At 44.6% G+C, this 20,720-nt stretch overlaps 1 protein-coding gene across 1 annotated transcript in view; it reads right to left on the bottom strand.

The window, feature by feature from the left end:
* The window catches only part of LOC125466893 (alpha-tectorin), a gene marked incomplete at its 5' end in the record, with an annotated part of 66,028 nt that overhangs the window by 20,188 nt on the left and 25,120 nt on the right, over positions 1 to 20,720 (bottom strand). The window contains 6 exon segments of the mRNA XM_059639013.1: positions 1,780 to 2,063; positions 4,581 to 4,961; positions 11,428 to 11,627; positions 15,372 to 15,939; positions 16,397 to 16,995; positions 20,032 to 20,605. Coding sequence (XP_059494996.1) covers positions 1,780 to 2,063; positions 4,581 to 4,961; positions 11,428 to 11,627; positions 15,372 to 15,939; positions 16,397 to 16,995; positions 20,032 to 20,605 — 2,606 coding nt within the window.

The following is a 20,720-nucleotide window of genomic DNA, read 5'->3' as shown; positions in this document are numbered from 1 at the left end:
AAAATAGTCAGATCCCCGGTTCACACTAGAACCTACTGCTCTAAGAAATTGTCTTGATTACATGATATGAACTAATTTTCCAGGCTTCCTTTTCCAATATGATCTGTTCAATCTATATAAGACTAAAGTCACCCATAGTTATTGCTGTAACTTTGGTGCAATGCTCCCGCAACTGTTTCTCCCTCTATGTACTGTCCAACGATGTAACAGCAATCGGGGGGGGGGGGGGGGGGGGTGCCCAAATTACTCCTACAAATGAATTTTTACTTGTCTATCTTGTCTCTTCCCATACTGATTCTACATCTAGATTTTCTGAAATAATACAGTTCTTCCAAAATGACTAATACTCCAGAATATTTAAGAACTAGACTTGGTCAATTTGCAACTCAAACTCTGAAAGACAAAGAAGTGAGAATTTTGTCTTAAAATCTTGGCATCATACAACACAGAAGAGGGCATTCAGCCCATCAAATCTGAACTAACCTAGCTATACTAATCACATTTTCCAGTACTTGGTCAATAGCCTCAAGTTATGACCTTTTAAGTGCTCATCCATATTACTTTTAAAGGTTGTACGTTTTCCTGCTGCTACTGCCTGAACAGGCAATGCATTCCAGATTCCCAACACCCTCTGAGTGAAAAAGTTTTTCCTCAAATCCCCTCTCAAACTCCTGACCTTCATCTCAAGATTATGCTTCCTTGACCCTTCAACTAAGGGAAACTGCTGCTTCCTATTCAGCCTGTTCCATGACCCTCAGTCATATACATCCAATCAAATTCCCTCTCAGCCTTCAGTGTGTTAAAGAAGACAACCCAAGCCTTTCTAGCTTCTCTTCATAACTGAAATGTTCTATCCCCGGAAACATGTTAATGAATCTCCTCTGCGCCCCCTCCAATGCAGTCATATCCTTCCTATAGTGTGGTGCCAGAACTACACACAGCGCTCCAGCTGTAGCCTAACCAAAGTTTTGTTTAGCTCTAACATAACCTCCTTGATCTTATAGTCTACGCCATGACTGATAAAAGCAAAAGACCTATCTGCTTTCTTAACTACCTTATTAACCTGTCCTGCCACCTGTAGGATCAGTGGACAAGCACGACAAGATCCCTCTGTAGCTCTGAGCTTCCTAGAGTCCTGACATGCAGTGAGTAGTCCCATGTCTTGTTACTTCTTCCAAAGTGAATCATTTCACGCTTTTCAGGGTTAAATGCCATCTACCACTGATCTTCCCATCTGACCAATTCATCTAAATCCTCCGCTTTCCTCATTGTCAATCACCCAGCCAATCTTTGTGTCATCTGCAAATTTATCATTCCCCTGCCCCTAAGTTTACATCAATATCGTTTACATATATCATGAACAATAAACAACCCAACAGTGGTCCCTGTGGTATACCACTGCACACCAGCCCCCAGGCAAACAGCCTTCCACCACCCTCTGTCTCCAACAACTAAGCCAACAGCCACCAGAGATTAGCGGAGTGAGGGATGATATTAACAAAATTCTTGGGCAGCTTTATGCAGTAGATCAGAGATAATGGGAACTGCAGATGCTGGAGAATCCAAGATAATAAAGTGTGAAGCTGGATGAACACATCAGGCCAAGGAGCATCTCAGGGTCTAGGCCCAAAACATCAGCTTTTGTGCTCCTGGGCCTGCTGTGTTCATCCAGCTCCACACTTTGTTTATGCAGTAGATGCTCAGTTGCTGTTTCCCCAGATGGTAGTTCTAAAACAAGGAACACAATCTGAGTAAGAGGGTGATCATTTAGAACTTTACCTGTTCTGCATGCCATTGGTTTTCCAACTCTTTGCCAATTCCAAGACAGTTTGTGCTGGTTGTCCTCGAGAACTTAAATCATCATCATTGGGGTTTCCATTAAAATTTCCACAAAGACCACACACCTTGTTTTGTAGACGTTCCCCCATTCTGATAGACAGCAAATTAAACCAGTTGTATTGGATCTGAATACCTTGAACAGTATCAATGATCAGAAATCCCTCAGCAGTTGAGATCTTTGTTAGTCCTGTGACAACAGGAATTGTAACAATGGTTCCATTCACCTGGCAGATAGGACAGTATTAGTTATAGTTTTGGGAAGAGGCACAGTTCTGCACATTTCTTCTTCAACAGAGGTCTCCTTTTACATAGGACGTTATGAATAGCTTGGTGAAGTTTTTTTTTGAGCAAGTATTTTCAGCAAATTCACATAAATTAACTTTTTAGTTATCAGGGGAACGTCCAGTTTTCACTAGCCCACAAGGGAGAGACTACAAAATAGTTAACCAAGTTAGTTAGTCAGCGATTTAGGGAGAATTAGCCAGACAGAGATAACAGAACAGTTTGAGTTAGAGAAAAGGACAAAGAGTGTGAGAATGTAGGTGAAAGAATAATTGATGAAATGTAAAGGGAAGAGAGAATGGGAGATGACCAAGAGAAATGATTGAGAGAATTAAATTAAATTTAATCAATGTAAGATAGAGAAGGAATTTAAGATGCATTGAGAGAATAATTGGGAATAGAAATTTATAAATAACTGAGATATTATGTAAGGAAATTTAACGTGGTAGAAGAATGTGACACGGTAAAAGAGGAAATTAATGAATGAGAAATGTCAGAAAACATAAAATTGTGGGGGAGAAATAATTGTGAAGAAATAAATGAAGGAGAGTTGCAGTTATACAGTGCCTTTTGTAACTTCAGGACATCCCATGGCACTTTAGAACATAGAACATAGAACAGTACAGCACAGAACAGGCCCTTCAGCCCACAATGTTGTGCTGACCATTGATCCTCATGTATGCACCCTCAAATTTCTGTGACCATCTGCATGTCCAGCAGTCTCTTAAATGACCCCAATGACCTTGCTTCCACAACTGCTGCTGGCAACGCATTCCATGCTCTCACAACTCTGTAACGAACCCGCCTCTGACATCCCCTCTATACTTTCCTCCAACCAGCTTAAAACTATGACCCCTCGTGTTAGCCATTTCTGCTCTGGGAAATAGTCTCTGGCTATCAACTCTATCTATGCCTCTCATTATCTTGTATACCTCAATTAGGTCCCCTCTCCTCCTCCTTTTCTCCAATGAAAAGAGACTGAGCTCAGTCAACCTCTCTTCATAAGATAAGCCCTCCAGTCCAGGCAGCATCCTGGTAAACCTCCTCTGAACCCTCTCCAAAGCATCCACATCTTTCCTATAATAGGGCGACCAGAACTGGACGCAGTATTCCAAGTGCAGTCTAACCAAAGTTTTATAGAGCTGCAACAAGATCTCACAACTCTTAAACTCAATCCTCCGTTAATGAAAGCCAAAACACCATATGCTTTCTTAACAACCCTGTCCACTTGGGTGGCCATTTTAAGGGATATATGTATCTGCACACCAAGATCCCTCTGTTCCTCCACACTGCCAAGAATCCTATCCTTAATCCTGTACTCAGCTTTCAAATTCGACCTTCCAAAATGCATCACCTCGCATTTATCCAGGTTGAACTCCATCTGCCACCTCTCAGCCCATCTCTGCATCCTATCAATGTCCCGCTGCAGCCTACAACAGCCCTCTATACTGTCAACGACACCTCCGACCTTTGTGTCGTCTGCAAACTTACTGACCCATCCTTCAATCCCCTCATCCAAGTCATTAATAAAAATTACAAACAGTAGAGGCCCAAGGATAGAGCCCTGTGGAACCCCACTCACCACTGACTTCCAGGCAGAATATTTTCCTTCTACAACCACTCGCTGTCTTCTGTTGGCCAGCCAATTCTGTATCCAAGCAGCTAAGTTCCCCTGTATCCCATTCCTCCTGCCCTTCTGAATGAGCCTACCATGGGGAACCTTTACAATGGATTAAATACTTGGGATAGTATTGTATATATAGTACTTGGGATAATACTATTGGGATAGATATATTGTGGAAAAAGTGCTAGACTGTTTGGCTACAGCTACTGTCACAAAAACATGATAATCTACTTGAATAATTTTGGTTGAATGATGAATATTCAGCAGGAAACTGAGGAGAATGTCACTGCTCTAATTTGAATATTGCTGTGTAATCTTTTATATTCACCTGAAAGTTACAAACAAGTCCTTAGTTTAATGCCTCCTGTGAAACACAGAACTTCTAGCACTACAGCAGTCATTTTGCGCTGCACCAGCCTCTGCAAGTGAGCTCAAACCCACAACCTTTTAATTCAGGGGTTAGAAGGCAACCTATTGAGCTGTGGCTGAAAGCAAGAAGGAAAGCACGAGAGGCAATGAAAGTGACATGGCTTATTTATGTATGAGAAAATAAAATGTATGCTTGTATAAAACATTCAAGTGAGGAGATTAAGAAATAGATGCTACAAGGTGACAATGAATGTGAAAGAAGAGTAATGAGGTAGGAGAGGATAAATGTAAGAGACTATATGGAGAAAACGGATGCAACAGATTGGGAATTAATGGGAGAGAGAAAATGTATTGACAAGTAACAAAAAAGTAAAAGATTAGACAAAACTGTTGGTGTATCAAAATGACAGAGTGAAAATGCATGAGCAAGAATCAATGTGCAGACAAAGGAGTGTAAAAGGTTTACCTGCACAGTGTTGCCTGAGATGAGAATCTGTTCTTCATTGATATACAGGTAAACAGGGGAGATCACAGTCATGTTGGGTGAACTCCATTTGTCAAAATTTACAATCAGTTGAAAGGATATATCTGGAAGTTTGTGACAGATTGTGGAGAGAACAAATGAACAGGCAGCAGGAAATCGCAGGAATGCCCCATCAAAGGTCTGGAATATACCTCCCCCAGCAGCGATGCAAGAAGAGTCTTTCTTACTGTAGCAGCCTCTGATTCCATTGCGGATTAAACATGATTCCTCATTCTTGCATTGGCGTGAATCACACTGGACCATATTGCGTCCCATGCAGCGACAGTGTTTGGAGCAGTTAGTGTTCCAGAAAAACTGCCCTGGCTGATAAAGACAAACATTTTCAGGAAAACCAAAACCCAACAAATGACCCTATTCATGGGACAGCAGAGAACCTGTAATAGATTCATTTTTAAAAAAAAAAACAATCAATGTAACTGGGACCAGTGATGAGTTTATCATTTGATATCAAAAAGTACACAGGGCTAAGCAATCCCAAAACCAACTGATCAGATCTAAGCTTCACACTCTTGACACATTCAGTTGCAAAAAGTGGTGGACAATTAAACAACTTACTGGAGAAGGCAGCTCCAAAAATATCCCCATCTTCAATGATAGGAGAACCCAGTATACATAGTCATACAGAATAAAAAATAGTTGAAGCACTCACAGCAATCTTTAGCCAAAAGTATAGAGTGGATAACCCAAACCCTCCTCCGGTGGTCCCAGCATGACAGATAGCAGAGTTCAGCTAATTTAGTTCCCTCCATGTCACATCAAGAAACAGTTGGAAGCACTAGATACTGCAAATGATAATATTCCAGCAACAGTATTAAAGAACTTTGCTGTAGAACTTGCTTTACCCCTAGCCAAGTTGTTCTAGTACAACTACAATACTGGCATCTCTCCAGACAATGTGAAAAATTGCCCAGGTACGTCCTGTACACAAAAGCAAGACAAATCCAACCTGCACAATTACCGCCCCATCAGTCTCCTCTCGATCATCAGTAAAGTGATGCAAGATACTATTGATAATGCTATCAAGCAGCACCTGCTCAGCAATAACCTGCTCAGTAAAGGCAAGTTTGGGTTCTGCCAGGACCACTCAGCTCCTGGCCTCATTACAGTCTTGGTCCAAACATGGACAAAAGAGCTGAATTCCAGAATGAGGTGAGAGTGACAGCCCTCCAAATCAAGGCCATATTTGATTGAGTGCGGCACCAAGGAGCCCGAGCAAAACTGGAATCAAAGCATATCTCCACTGGGTGGATCATATCTGGCACAAAGGAAGATGGTCTTGGTTTTTGAAGGTCAATCATCTCAGCTCCAGGACATCTCTGCAGGAGTTCTTCAGGACAATGTCCTAGGCCCAATCATCTTCGGCTGCTTCATCAAGGACCTTCCCTCCATCATAAGGTCAGAAGTGGGATGTTCGCTGATGATTGCACAATGTCAGCACCATTCATGACTCCTCAGGTATGAAAGCAGTTAATGTTCAAGTGCAGTAAGACCTGTACATTATCCAGGCTTGGGCTGACAAGTGGCAAGTTACATTCATAGAACATAGAACAATACAGTGCAGAACAGGCCCTTCGGCCCTCAATGTTGCACTGATCTGTGAACTAATCTAAGCCCCTCCCCTTACACTATCCTATCATCATCCATATGCTGATCCAAGGACTGTTTAAATGCCCCAAGTGTGGCTGAGTTAACTACATTAGCAGGCAGGGCATTCCACGCCCATACCACTCTCCGAGTAAAGAATCTGCCTCTGACATCTGTCTTAAATCTATCACCCCTCAATTTGTAGCTATGCTCCCTTATACAAACTGAAGTCATCATCGTCGGAAAAAGACTCTCACTGTCCACCCTATCTAATCCTCTGATCATCTTGTATGTCTCTATTAAATCCCCTCTTAGCCTCCTTCTCTCCAATGAGAACAAACCCAAGTCCCTCAGCCTTTCTTCATAGGGCCTGCGCTCCAGACCAGGCAACATCCTGGTAAATCTCCTCTGCACCTTTTCCAATGCTTCCACATCCTTCCTGTAATGGGGCGACCAGAACTGCACGCAATATTCCAAATGAGGCCGCACTAGCGTTTTGTACAGTTGAAGCATGACATCACGGCTCCGGAACTCAATCCCTCTACCAATAAAACCTAACACACCGTAAGCCTTCTTAACAGCACTATCAACCTGGGTGGCAACTTTCAGGGGTCTACGTACATGGACACCAAGATCCCTCTGCACATCCACGTTACTGAGAATCTTTCCATTGACCCAGTATTCTGCCTTCCTATTATTCCTCCTAAAGTGAATCACCTCACATTTATCCATATTGAACTCCATTTGCCACCTTTCAGTCCAATTCTGCAGTTTATCCAAGTCTCTCTGCAACCTGCAACATTCTTCCACACTGTCCACCACTCCACTGGCTTTAGTATCATCTGCAAACTTACTAACCCATCCACCTATGCCTGCGTCCAAGTCATTTATAAAAATGACAAACAGCAGTGGTTCCAAAACAGATCCTTGAGGCACACCACTAGTGACCTGACTCCAGGCTGAATATTTTCCATCAACCACCACTCGTTGCTTTCTTACAGAAAGCCAATTTCTAATTCAAACTGCTAAATCTCCCTCAATCCCGTGCCTCTGTATTTTCTCCAATAGCCTACCATGTGGAATCTTATCAAAGACTTTACTGAAGTCCATGTACACCACATCAACTGCCCCACCCTCGTCCACATGGTTGGTCACCTTCTCAAAAAAACTCTGAGGTTTGTGTGACACGACCTGCCCTTGACAAATCCACACGGACTATCTCCAATCAAATTGTTGCTTGTTAGATGATTTTAAATCCTATCTCTTGTAATCCTTTCCAAAACCTTTCCTGCAATAGACATGAGGCTCACTGGTCTATAATTACCTGGGTTGTCCCTACTGCCCTTCTTGAACAAGGGCACATTTGCAATCCTCCAATCCTCTGGTACTAAACCTGTAGACAATGATGTCTCAAAGATCAAGGCCAAAGGCTCCACCACCTCCTCCCTAGCTTCCCAGACAATCCTCGGAAAAATCGCATCCGGCCCAGGGGATTTATCTACCTTCACAGCTTCTAGAATTGATAACACCTCCTCCTTACTAATCTTAATCCATTCAATTCTAGTAGCCTGTAACTCAGTCATCTCCTCTACAATATTCTCCTGTTCCTCAGTGAAAACAGATGAGAAATAATCATTTAGCACCTCTCCGATCTCCACAGGGTCCACACACAACTTCTCACTTCTGTCTTTGACTGGTCCCATTCCTACCCTAGTCATCCTCTTATTCCTCACATACCTAGAGAAAGCTTTCGGATTCTCCTTTATTCTACCTGCTAATGTCTGCTCATGTCCCCTCCTTGCTCTTCTTAACTCTCTCTTTAAATCCTTCCTAGCTAATCTATAACTCTCCATTGCCTCATCTGAACCACCTCGTCTCATCATCACATATGCCTCCCTCTTCCGCTTAACAAGATATACAATTTCTTTAGTAAACCACGGTTCCCTTACCTTATCACTTCCTCCCTGCCCGACAGGGACATACCTATCAAGGACACACAATATCTGTTCCTTAAACCAGCTCCACATTTCGATTGACCTATCCCCTGCATTTTGCTAGCCCATTCTATGCCTCTTAAGTCTTGCCTAATCGCATTGTAATTGCCCTTCCCCCATCTATAACTCTTGCCCTGTGGCATGTTCCTATCCCTTTCCATCGCTAAAGTAAAAATAACCGAATTATGGTCACTCTCTCCAAAGTGCTCACCTACCACTAAATCAAACACCTGGCCTGGTTCATTACCAAGTACCAGATCCAGTGTGGCCTCCCCTCTTGTCGGCCCTTCAACATACTGTGTCAGGAAACTGTCCTGCACACAAAACCTGATCCATCCATCGCACTAGAGTTATAGCATTTCCAGTCAATGTTAGGGAAGTTAAAGTCTGCCATAATGACCGCCCTGTTCCTTTCACTCCTGCCCAGAATAGTTTTGCCAATCCTCTCCTCCACATCCCTGGAACTTTGTGGAGACCTATTTTAAAAAAACTCCCAGCAGTGTGACCTCTCCTCTCCTGTTTCTGACCTCAGCCCATCCCACCTCAGTAGACGAGTCTTCATCAAAAGTTCTTTCAGCCACCATTATACTGTCCTTGACTAACAAAGCCACACTTCCTCCTCTTTTACCACCTTCCCTGATGTTTATGAAAGATCTAAACCCTGGAACCTGCAACATCCATTCCTGACCTTGCTCTATCCATGTCTCCGAAATGGCCAAAACATCGAAGTCCCAGGTACCTATCCATGCTGCAAACTCACCTACCTTATTCCGGATACTCCTGGCATTAAAGTAGACACATTTCAATCCAGCTTGCCGTCTGCCAGCACACTCCTGTGACAGTGAGGTCCTGTCCATGTTCTCCCTATGCTCATCCTCCTATGTACTGGAACTACACCACAGTTTCCCATCCCCCTTCTGAGCTAGTTTAAGTCCACCTGAATAGCACTAGCAAATTTCCAACCCAGGATATTAGTGCCCCTCTGGTTCAAGTGGAGACCATCCTGTTTGTAGAGGTCCCACCTTCCCCAGAATGAGCTCCAATTGTCAATGTACCTGAAGCCCTCCCTCCTGCACCATCCCTGTGTGTTCAGCTGACATCTCTCCCTGTTCTTTGCCTCGCTATTATGTGGCACAGGTAACAAACCAGAGATAACTAGTCTGTTTGTTCTAGCTGTCAGCTTCCACCCTAGCTCCCTGAAATCCTGCCTGACATCCCTATTCCTCTTCCTACCTATGTCGTTGGTGCCTATGTGGACCATGACTTAGGGCTAGTCACCCTCTCCCTTCATGAGACACAAGTGAGGTGCAAAGACCATCTCCAACAAAACAGAATCTAACCATTGCCACTTGACATTCCGTGCCATTACCATCACTGAATCACTGACTATCAATATGCTGGGGATTACCATTGACCAGAAACTCAGCTGCACTGGCCACATTAATATCATGACTACAACAGCAAATCAGAGGCTAGGAATCTGCAGTGAGTAATTCACCTCTTGACTCCCCAGAGCTTGGCCATTATTTACAAAGCACAAGGCAGAGTGTAATGGAATATTCACCAATTGTCTAGATGGGTGCAGCTCTAATAACAGTCAAAAAGATTAACACCATCCTGGACAAAGCAGACACTCAATTGGCAACTCCTGAAATATTCACGCCCTCCACCATCATTGATATCAGTGTGTACAATCTACAAGATGCATGGCAACAACACACATAGGCTAGTACAGCAGTGCAAGGTAGTAGATGCATGGGAACACCAGCCCCATTATGTGTCCCTACAAGCCATCTTGTCTTGGAAAGATATCACATTTCCTCCATTTCTGCTGAACCAAAAATTTTGGAATTCTCTCCCTAATAGCAATGGGGATGTTCCTACTCCCCAAGGACTACAACAATTCAAGAAGGCAGCTTCAACAACCTATCCAAGGGCCGTTAGGGATGGACAATAAATTCTGGTCAAGCCAATACCATGCACATTGCTGAGATAGAAGAAATGTTTAAACACATTTCAAAGACAGACGATTTCCATCATTTTCAGTCTGAACTTTGTTATGATTCCAAGAGACAGTAATAAATGGATAGTAAAGTTACATCCCAAAGTCAAACCTGTATTGATAAACCAAACATTTTATTTTTGATGTTTGGTTATCATGGAGGTCACTCACTTAACATATTCACAAGTTGCAATTTAACAAAATTAACAAAAAATTATTACAAATGAAAAATACTATACTAAACTGTACAAGAACTATTTATAAAGAATCTTACCGCGAATATCAGCAATAAAGATTTACCCTCAACAAAAATCTCAAAAGTACTCAAACTTCAGTGAAGGATCACCCTGTCTCCATTTTAAAGTTCCTTGTTCTGTTAGTCAGGGTTTGTTCCCCAGCCCTGGCTGTTGAGGAGACTGGTAACACTGGCAGCTCTCTCTGACTCAACCTGCATATATTTATTTGACCTTCTAGTTGCTTTGTCTTTTGGTATTTTGGACTCCTGTCACTAGGACATCAGTGGTCTTTTCTCCCTTGTTTTTAATGCAATGAACTGTTCACCTCAATTATTACTCCAATGCTGTAAAACCTTATGAAAAATGTATGTATCAACAGACTTCAGGCACCCTGTCACTACTTCGCAAAACAAATGTAAAATTAAACTGAAGGCATATCTTCCCTCATGACACACACACACAATCTAGAAATACAAACCAAACTTAAAGCAGTACATAGAAATTTGGAGCAGGAGTAGGACATTCAAATCCTTCAAGGTTGCTCCACTTGGTTCTGTCCACTTTAGAACCCAGGTCTCCCAATAACAATATCAGAAAGCTCCATCAAACCAGTCTTGGGAAAATCTTTCAGTTCCTTGAGTGTGCTGCTGCATTTAATTCATCTGTGGTTTATCCACATCTCAAGTTTTGAACCCACCTTGGTTCTTTATCTCTTAAAACCTTTGATAATTTGAAATTATCATTAAACTTCTGACTTCAAAAGCTTTTTGACGGAGAGTTTCAGATTTTCTTTACAGGGCATTTGAAGAAATTATTTCTTATTCATTCCTGGCATGAATTATAAAGTTCTGTCCATGTTCTGGATGTCCCATCAGACAAAATAGTTTCTCTGAAAATTTTATCAAATCATCAAGTCTGCAAAGATCCAGCTTCAGAAGAACTTTCTGACTTACCTCATAGTAATTATCATCTGCCAAGCAGCCGCAGTCCTGGGGCAGGATGCACGTTCTGCCATTGAGCAGGAAGCCATCGTTACACTGACAGCCCTCCACACAATAACGACTGCAGTCCTGGTAAGTTTTGATGGTGCCACACCCCGGTTGGCACACAGACATACAGCTCTCGTAGTGACTGTTTGCAGGACAGTTGATCACTACGGGAAGGAAATCAAATGCAAAACATTTACTAAAAAATAAATGCAGTATTGTAATTTACCATTTGGATTCCATTCATTTAATTGTCCCTGAATTGTTTCCATTTAGCAACAGCCATCTCAGAAGCAAATGTGTAACTTTATTAAATATGGTCCACATCAGGATTCAACTGCCTTACATTTTCATTAATTAATCACTTGAAATACGTTGAGTAACAATGATTCTAAAGCCTCTAGTTTGAAGTTTAAAGAATTATTTTCCAAGATCCAGACAGCTTGTTAGCCAAAAGTTAGAGTAAAATAGTTAAATTTGTCATCAACAGAAGTAACCAATCCGGACATCCAAATATCCCATTGAGTAACTTCCTAACCCCATCAAATTCAGCACAAATCAACCAAAGGTCGAGTTAATGGAGAAAAGTGGTAATAATCCCAAGTTGGAAACATTTTCCCTTATCCGAATTCAATAAAACCAACAATACATTAGAATGATCCCCAAATAATACAAAATAACCACTTTGTTCAATGATAACAAAGTGTGGAGCTGGATGAACACAGCAGGCCAAGCAGCATCTCAGGAGCACAAAAGCTGACGTTTCGGGCCTAGACACTTCATCAGAGGGGTCTCCTCTCTGATGAAGGGTCTAGGCCCGAAACGTCAGCTTTTGGCTCCTGAGATGCTGCTTGGCCTGCTGTGTTCATCCCCCTTCACACTTTGTTATCTTGGATTCTCCAGCATCTGCAGTTCCCATTATTTATGATACAACTTTGTTCAATGATTTTGCAGAGTAACGTTTACCCAGAATAAATTCCAATCTTGACAACTGCATCAGTGATAATGGGAACTGCAGATGCTGGAGAATCCAAGATAATGAAATGTGAGGCTGGATGAACACAGCAGGACAAGCAGCATCTCAGGAGCACAAAAGCTGACGTTTCGGGCCTAGACCCTTCATCAGAGAGGGGGATGGGGTGGGGGTTCTGGAATAAATAGGGAGAGAGGGGGAGGCGGACCGAAGATGGAGAGAAAAGAAGATAGGTGGAGAGGAGAGTATAGGTGGGGAGGTAGGGAGGGGATAGGTCAGTCCAGGGAAGACAGACAGGTCAAGGAGGTGGGATGAGGTTAGTAGGTAGGAGATGGAGGTGCGGCTTGGGGTGGGAGGAAGGGATGGGTGAGAGGAAGAACAGGTTAGGGAGGCAGAGACAGGCTGGACTGGTTTTGGGATGCAGTGGGTGGAGGGGAAGAGCTGGGCTGGTTGTATGGTGCAGTGGGGGGAGGGGACGAACTGGGCTGGTTTTGGGATGTGGTGGGGGAAGGGGAGATTTTGAAGCTGGTGAAGTCCACATTGATACCATTGGGCTGCAGGGTTCCCAAGCGGAATACGAGTTGCTGTTCCTGCAACCTTTGGGTGGCATCATTGTAGCATTGCAGGAGTCCCATGATGGACATGTCATCTAAAGAATGGGAGGGGGAGTGGAAATGGTTTGTGACTGGGAGGTGCAGTTGTTTATTGCGAACCGAGCAGAGGTGTTCTGCAAAGCGGTCCCCAAGCCTCCGCTTGGTTTCCCCAATGTAGAGGAAGCCACACCGGGTACAGTGGATGCAGTATACCACATTGGCAGATGTGCAGGTGAACCTCTGCTTAATGTGGAATGTCATCTTGGGGCCTGGGATAGGGGTGAGGGAGGAGGTGTGGGGGCAAGTGTAGCATTTCCTGCGGTTGCAGAGGAAGGTGCCAGGTGTGGTGGGGTTGGAGGGTAGTGTGGAGCGAACAAGGGAGTCACGGAGAGAGTGGTCTCTCTGGAAAGCAGACGGGGGTGGGGATGGAAAAATGTCTTGGGTGGTGGGATCGGATTGTAGATGGCGGAAGCGTCAGAGGATGATGCATTGTATCCGGAGGTTGGTGGGGTGGTGTGTGAGAACGAGGGGCATCCTCTTTGGGTGGTTGTGGCGGGGGCGGGTTGTGAGGGATGTGTTGCGGGAAATGCGGGAAATGCGGTCAAGGGTGTTCTCGACCACTGTGGGGGGGAAAGTTGCCTTCCTTGAAGAACTTGGACATCTGGGATGTGCGGGAGTGGAATGCCTCATCGTGGGAGCAGATGCGGCGGAGGCGGAGGAATTGGGAATAGGGGATGGAATTTTTGCAGGAGGGTGGGTGGGAGGTGGTGTATTCTAGGTAGCTGTGGGAGTCGGTGGGCTTGAAATGGACATCAGTTACAAGCTGGTTGCCCGAGATGGAGAGCTTTGCAGAACACCTCTGCTCGGTTCGCAATAAACAACTGCACCTCCCAGTCACAAACCATTTCCACTCCCCCTCCCATTCTTTAGATGACATGTCCACCATGGGCCTCCTGCACTGCCACAATGATGCCACCCGAAGGTTGCAGGAACAGCAGCTCATATTCTGCTTGGGAACCCTGCAGCCCAATGGTATCAATGTGGACTTCACCAGCTTCAAAATCTCCCCTTCCCCCACCACATCCCAAAACCAGCCCAGTTTGTCTCCTCCCCCCACTGCACCACACAACCAGCCCAGCTCTTCCCGTCCACCCACTGCATCCCAAAACCAGTCCAACCTGTCTCTGCCTCCCTAACCGGTTCTTCCTCTCACCCATCCCTTCCTCCCACACCAAGCCGCACCCCCAGCTACCTACTAACCTCATCCCACCTCCTTGACCTGTCCATCTTCCCTGGACTGACCTATCCCCTCCCTACCTCCCCACCTATACTCTCTCCACCTATCTTCTTTTCTCTCCATCTTCGGTCCGCCTCCCCCTCTCTCCCTATTTATTCCAGTTCCCTCTCCCCATCCCCCTCTCTGATGAAGGGTCTAGGCCCAAAACGTCAGCTTTTGTGCTCCTGAGATGCTGCTTGGCCTGCTGTGTTCATCCAGCCTCACGTTTCATTATCTTGACAACTGCATCTTGTGTTTGTAAGCGTGCAGCATCAGGATAAAGGTCCCTTCAATCAATTTAACAACAATCAGTAACCTTGACCAACTCAAAAGAAGGCTTCTTCCTCATCAAATGTCAGTGTACAGTAAACATGCCAAGAAACAGCATAAATCAGGACTTGTTCCACTGTTCCACTTTCTAAATTTATGCAAGAATTTCAAAAGACATTTGAAAAGATGTGACATAAACAGGTCTGCCAGTGAAGTTAAACCCCAGAAAACAAAAGGGGTAGTGTGTCTGCAGGAGTATCACCTTGGTTAAGTGGTAGGAAACAGAGCACTGATGAACAGTTTTTTAAACTGGAAGAACGTATACAGCTCATTTCTGCAGAGATTGGTATTGGGAACACTGCTCGTCTTGCTAGATATTCATCACCCAGGATCTTCTCAGTGAGTACCCCCTAACTGAGCTGTCCCCAGAGACTGGGTTCTTCACTGGGACAGGGCAGTTTGAATGAACATTAGATAACACAGTGTGGAGATGGAGGAACACAGCAGGTCAGGCAGCATCAGAAAAGTTGACGTTTCAGATCGAGACACTTTTTCAGAAATTTGAGTTCAGAATTTTTCTGAAGAAGGGTCATGACCCAAAACGTCAACTTTCCTGCTCCCCTGATGCTGCCTGGCCTGCAGTGTTCCTACAGCTCCACACTGTGTTATCTCTGACTCCAGCATCAGTTCTTACTACCTTTGAATAAACATTTGAGAAGCAGACAGTGAAGAAGCCCTCGCTCAGTGAGATGTAAGAGTTTTGAAGTCAGGAATATGAGAAGGTGACACTGAGACTTACTGCACATGGTCAGGTTTCTCCAGCTGGCCAGAACAACCCCCTGAGCCTGGCAGCTGCTGCTGTAGCTCTGAAGCCAGTTACAGGCGGTCTGACGGTCTCCACGGTCAATGCACGTGTCGAAAATACAATTGTGGTAAAAGAAAGTGGGATTCACCTTTGCGTGACAGCGGTTGAAGACATTGTCTTTGGACACAATGAGGGCACAGAGTTGCAGCACGTCCACAGGGAGATTGAGTACCTGCTCACAAGAGGGGCAAACCCGGTCACAGCCCAGCTCACAAAACGCAGTCCTCACCACCATCCAGCTCTCTGCAAACTCCAGCAGACCTCTTGCAATCTCGCCTTCAGCAGTCTGGAGATCATCAGCCGGATCTCCATTGAACTGGCCACACAGACCCCGCGTGGAATTGAAGAAGATCCTGGGGACGGTCACCATTAGGAAGGTGTTCCAGTCATAAATCACCTTGAGACCAAAATCCGTTTCCAGAATCAGGTAGAAACCGAACGAGTAAAGATTGACCTTGCCATGACCCAGTCTGAGGGGCAGATTAACCCGCTCCTCGTTCACCTGCAGAAGGAAAACTTTCCAGTTAATGTTCAATGGGGCCGATCGTGGTCAGGATTAATAATGCACACTGGCTCCTACAATGCTTCCTGATGGTGACCATTCCTTGGGACTTCAGGTCCCACCCGCCCTGGAGGGATTCCATATCCTCTCTGAGTTAAATTCATTGGAAAGTAACCAGCAGCATCCCTGCACTCCCTCTGCTGATCTACTCCATGATCTGGCCCGTTTCTGTGGGCACTCCGTCAGCTTACCATCCCCCACAGCAATAAACGCCCCGCATCCCCTGAACCAATAAAACAGTAATGTGCCAAGGATTATTCAGCATTTCCAGGGGAATTGGATAAGGGGCATAGAGAAGCCAGGTTTCCCAAGTAGTACCTGATATTTACTGCCCCTGTTTTGCAGAGCTTCACAGATTTGGGACTCAGCCCCACTCCCCTGCCTCGTCCTTGCTCACCATCACTGTGTGTTTGTAGGCTTTGGAAGCGGTGATACCGTAGCCGTACACCTTCACCTCGACTTGATGAAGCCACAGAGCCAATGACGTGTTGCGGTCTTCATTCTCAGCTTGGACCAGGAAGTGGGGCAGATGTTGGGAGCTGGTGGACACAGTGCTGACGATGTGGGAGCAGGTACTTTGCAGATCATAGGCCAGAGTGTCAAAGGTGTACAAGTGGCTGTAACCAGACATGATGCAAACAGCCTCTGTGCGGGGAAGGCAGGAAAACAGGTCCGGTCCACTAGAGCAAAACTCATCGACACGGCAGGAGGCGCTCTCACAATATACCGCATTGTCAGAGCCATTACAGTAGCAGCGAGTCTGACAGTCTCTGTCCAACCAGAAAGTTTCATTGGTCCTGACCTCCAAACCTCCGTAGATACAGCCGCAGTGGCTCTTTGGAATGCAGTGACCGTCTTTCAGGACAAAACCCTGGTCACATTGACAACCCTCCACACAAGGCAGCGTACAATCCACATCCTGCTCCAAGGAGACACAAGTCATTGGGCAAGCGGAGGTGCATTCGGCAAAGTGGCTATGGTCAGGACATGGAAGAGCTAATGGAAAAAAGAGAGCAAAGATTAAAGAGGAAGGGTTTCGGCCGCCTTCAGTCCTGGTTACTTGACCCATCTTGGCAAGAATCTCCACTCACTAGAAACTGGCCTCTTGTCGGGGGCCCCAAAATCCTACCCTATTCTGGGCTGAATTACCTGAGCTCAGAAATCCGAAAGTTGACTTTGATTACAAAAGACCAGGTACTGGAGATTCTAGAAAGCATAAAGGTAGACACATTTCTGGGACCTGATCAAGTGTATCCCAAAACATTGTGAGAAGCTAGGGAGAAAATTGCAGGGCCTGTGGCAGAAGTACAGTAACTCACTCAGTGGTTAGCACTGCTGCCTCACAGTGCCAGGGACCTGCTTTCAATTCCACTCTCAGGCAACCAGCTGTGTGGTATCTGTATATTCTCACATTGTCTCTGTAGGTCCTCCCTGGGTGCTCTGGTTTCTTCCCACTGTCTAAAGATGTGCAGGCTTGGTGAACTGGCCATGCTAAATTACCCATAATATTCAGAGATGTTTAGGTTAGGTGGGTTAAACTTGACTGAGTTTTTTTGAGGATGTGACTAAGAATATAGAGGATTGAAGAGTAGTACAGTTGTTTACACGGGCTTCAGTAAGGCCTTTGACAAGAGTTCCACATAGTAGACTGGATAGTAAAGTTAAATTAGGGGTGGCACAATGGTTAGTACTGCTGCCTCACAGCACCAGGGACCTAGGTTCGATTCCAGCCTCAGGCAACTGTCTGTGTGGAGTTTGCACATCCTCCCCATGTCTGTGTGGGTTTCCTCCCACAGTCCAAAGATGTGCAGGGTAGGTGGATTGGCCATGCTAAATTACCTATAGTGTTCAGGGAGGTGTAGATTAGGTGAGTTATAGGGGGATGGGTCTAGGTAGTATGCTCTGAGGTTTGGTGTGGACTTGGTGGGCCAAAGGACCTGTTTCCACTCTCTAGGGATTCTATAAATCACTTAGGATTCAGGAACAGCTTGGCAACTGGATACAAAATTGACTAGATAGAGGGGTGGTCATGGAAGGTTGTTTTCCAGCCTGGAGGTATATGGTCAGCAGTTTTCCACCAAAATTGGTGGTAAAGTAGGCAGTGGGCAAGATTATTAAGGTTACAAAGGGATCTTGTTCAATTGGACCAATGGGCTGAGGAGTAGCAGATGGAGTTTAATTTGGACAAAGGTGAGGCATTGCATTTTGCTAAGATGAACGAGGGCAGGACTTACACCGTTAATGGTAGGGCCCTGGAAAATGTTGTTAAACAGAGAGATCTAGGGGTTCAGGTACATAGTTCATTGAACGTTGCATCTGACAGGTAGACAGAGTGGAAGATAAGGCGTTTAGAATTTTCGGAGTTGGGACTTCATGTTGAAGTTGCATAGGACGTTGGTGAGGCCACCTTTGGAGTACTGCGTATACTTAGATCACAAGACATAGGGGTGGAAATAAGGCCATTCGGCCCAATCGAGTCCACTCTGCCATTTAATCATGGCTGATGGGCATTTCAACTCCACTTTCCTGCACTCTCCCCGTAGCCCTTGATCCCTTGTGAGATCAAGAAATTATCAATCTCTGCCTTGAAAAAATACTTCTGGTCACCCTGCTATGGGAAGGATATTATGAAATTGGAGAGGGTTTGGAAAAGATTTACAAGAATGTTGCTGGGACTGGAGGGTTTGAATAACAAGGATAGGCTGGATAAGTTGAGACTTTTTTTCACTGAATTATTGGAGGTTGAGGGTTGACCTTATAGAGGTTTGTAAAATCATGAGGGGCATAGATAAAGTGAATAGGAAGGGTCACCGGACCAGAAACGTGAACTCTGTTTTCTCCTCCACAGATGCTGCCAGATGTGCTGAGCTTTTCCAGCAACTTTGTTTTTGTTTTTCCCTAGGATCGGGGAGTTCTAAGTGAGAGGGCATAATTTTAAAGCGAGAAAAGAAAGATTTAAAAGGGATCTGAGCGACGCTTTTTCACACAGAGGATGGTTCACGTGTGGAAAGATGCATGTACAGTTACATTTAAAAGACATTTGGACAGGTACATGAATAGGAAAAGTTTAGAAGGATATAGGCCAAATGCAGGCAAATAGGACTGGTTTATCATGGGAAACTTGGTCAACGTGGATGAGTTGGACCAAAGGGTCTGTTTGCATGCTGTATGACTCTGTGACTCTCTGAAACCCACGGATGTGGGAGGTAGAACCCCGCTGGACATTGGTCAATATTGCTTAGCAGTGATGCCCCAGTGGTGAATAGCTGAATAGCTTGTCACAGCTCACTGAGTTTGGCATCCTAGGGCACTGGGAAAACCAAGCTCCGTGAGAATCTGGAGATAATCCAACCCAACAGCAGGTGCGGATCAAAGAACAACCCTGAAGAATTGGCCTCTGCTCAGTCTTCGCAAACATTCTCCAATAGAACTTACAAAACTGACAATATCAGATTGATCCTCATAGCAAGCTGGGATCTGGGACACAGGGTGGTCAACAGATTTGACGTATAAATTAGTCAGGACCCAATTGACAGAGCAGGGGTTTAATAATCTCCCAATTTGTATGGATTTGAAACTGCCTCTCCATGTCACAAAGAGTGGCACGGTTACCACCAAGAGGGGTAATTAAACTCCTCATTTATCTGGCACATTCAACCTGAGTTGCCCTAGATCCATCAGTAATCATTTGTTGAACATTTTGAAGAGAGTGGGAAATAATAATCAAGATAATGAGCACCTGGAAGGGAGGACAATGCTGTGCTGACGTTAATTGCAAGGAAGTTTGAATATACCACGAGGACGTTCTGTTGCAATTAAACAGGTGTTATTGAGAAATTAACTAGAACTTAGAAAGAATGCATCTAGAGCACTGTGCTCAGTTTTTGTTTCCGTATCTACATAAGGGTATGATTGATTTACACAGGCTGCTATGTAAATTCACAATTTATACATGCTACAAAACTCCAGGCGCTGGCTGCGGGAGGATACATTGCTACAGACACGGAGTACTCACTTTACTCAATAACTTACGGCAAAACGTGCTACTTCTCCAGTTAGCTTGAGAGACCTCGGCACCAAGGCAAGCATCTGCATATGCCTGCAGGGAGCTGCAAAGGGCTGTTATGTTCCCACCATTTAAACACATGGAATACAGGCAACTTCTGAAAAAGGGAGAAGGATTGACAGCTTCATGACAGTTGAGGAAGGAGCTGTTAGTGGGATCATTGATTAGTCCACATAGAGAAATTCCTTGATACAAAATTAAATCCTCATTTGTACACACAGTGTACAGCGCCTCACACTGGCCGTTGCATGTCATATCATCAGCAAATGTCTTCCAATTATCCACAAATTCTGCAGCATTTTCTGTCACCTTTCCATTGGCTTTACGGAAGTCATCTGTGGGATTACCATTAAAGTATCCACAGAGTCCACAGGTGTTGTTGTAATAGGCAGTGGACAGAGTTAAATTCACATGATCCTCACTCGAATACAGGATTTGGAAACTGTTGTCTAATTCCACCATGGTATCATTTCCATTTCTGTAGATCTTCAATCTTCCAGATGAATGAATAAACGGCAAAGAAATCGCAAAGGCATTCACCTATAAACAGGACAGAAGGAGGCAATTTGGTCCATCATGTCTGTACCAGCTCTCTGAGAATTTGAACTGAGTGCCAATCTCTTGCCTTTCCCTTGTCATGTTGCACATTATTTCT

The sequence above is a fragment of the Stegostoma tigrinum genome, chromosome 32 (genome assembly GCF_030684315.1).
Source record: "Stegostoma tigrinum isolate sSteTig4 chromosome 32, sSteTig4.hap1, whole genome shotgun sequence".
NCBI classification, from domain to species: domain Eukaryota; kingdom Metazoa; phylum Chordata; class Chondrichthyes; order Orectolobiformes; family Stegostomatidae; genus Stegostoma; species Stegostoma tigrinum.
Note: the sequence above shows the minus strand (reverse complement) of the source record. Positions and strands in the feature narration are given on the sequence as shown.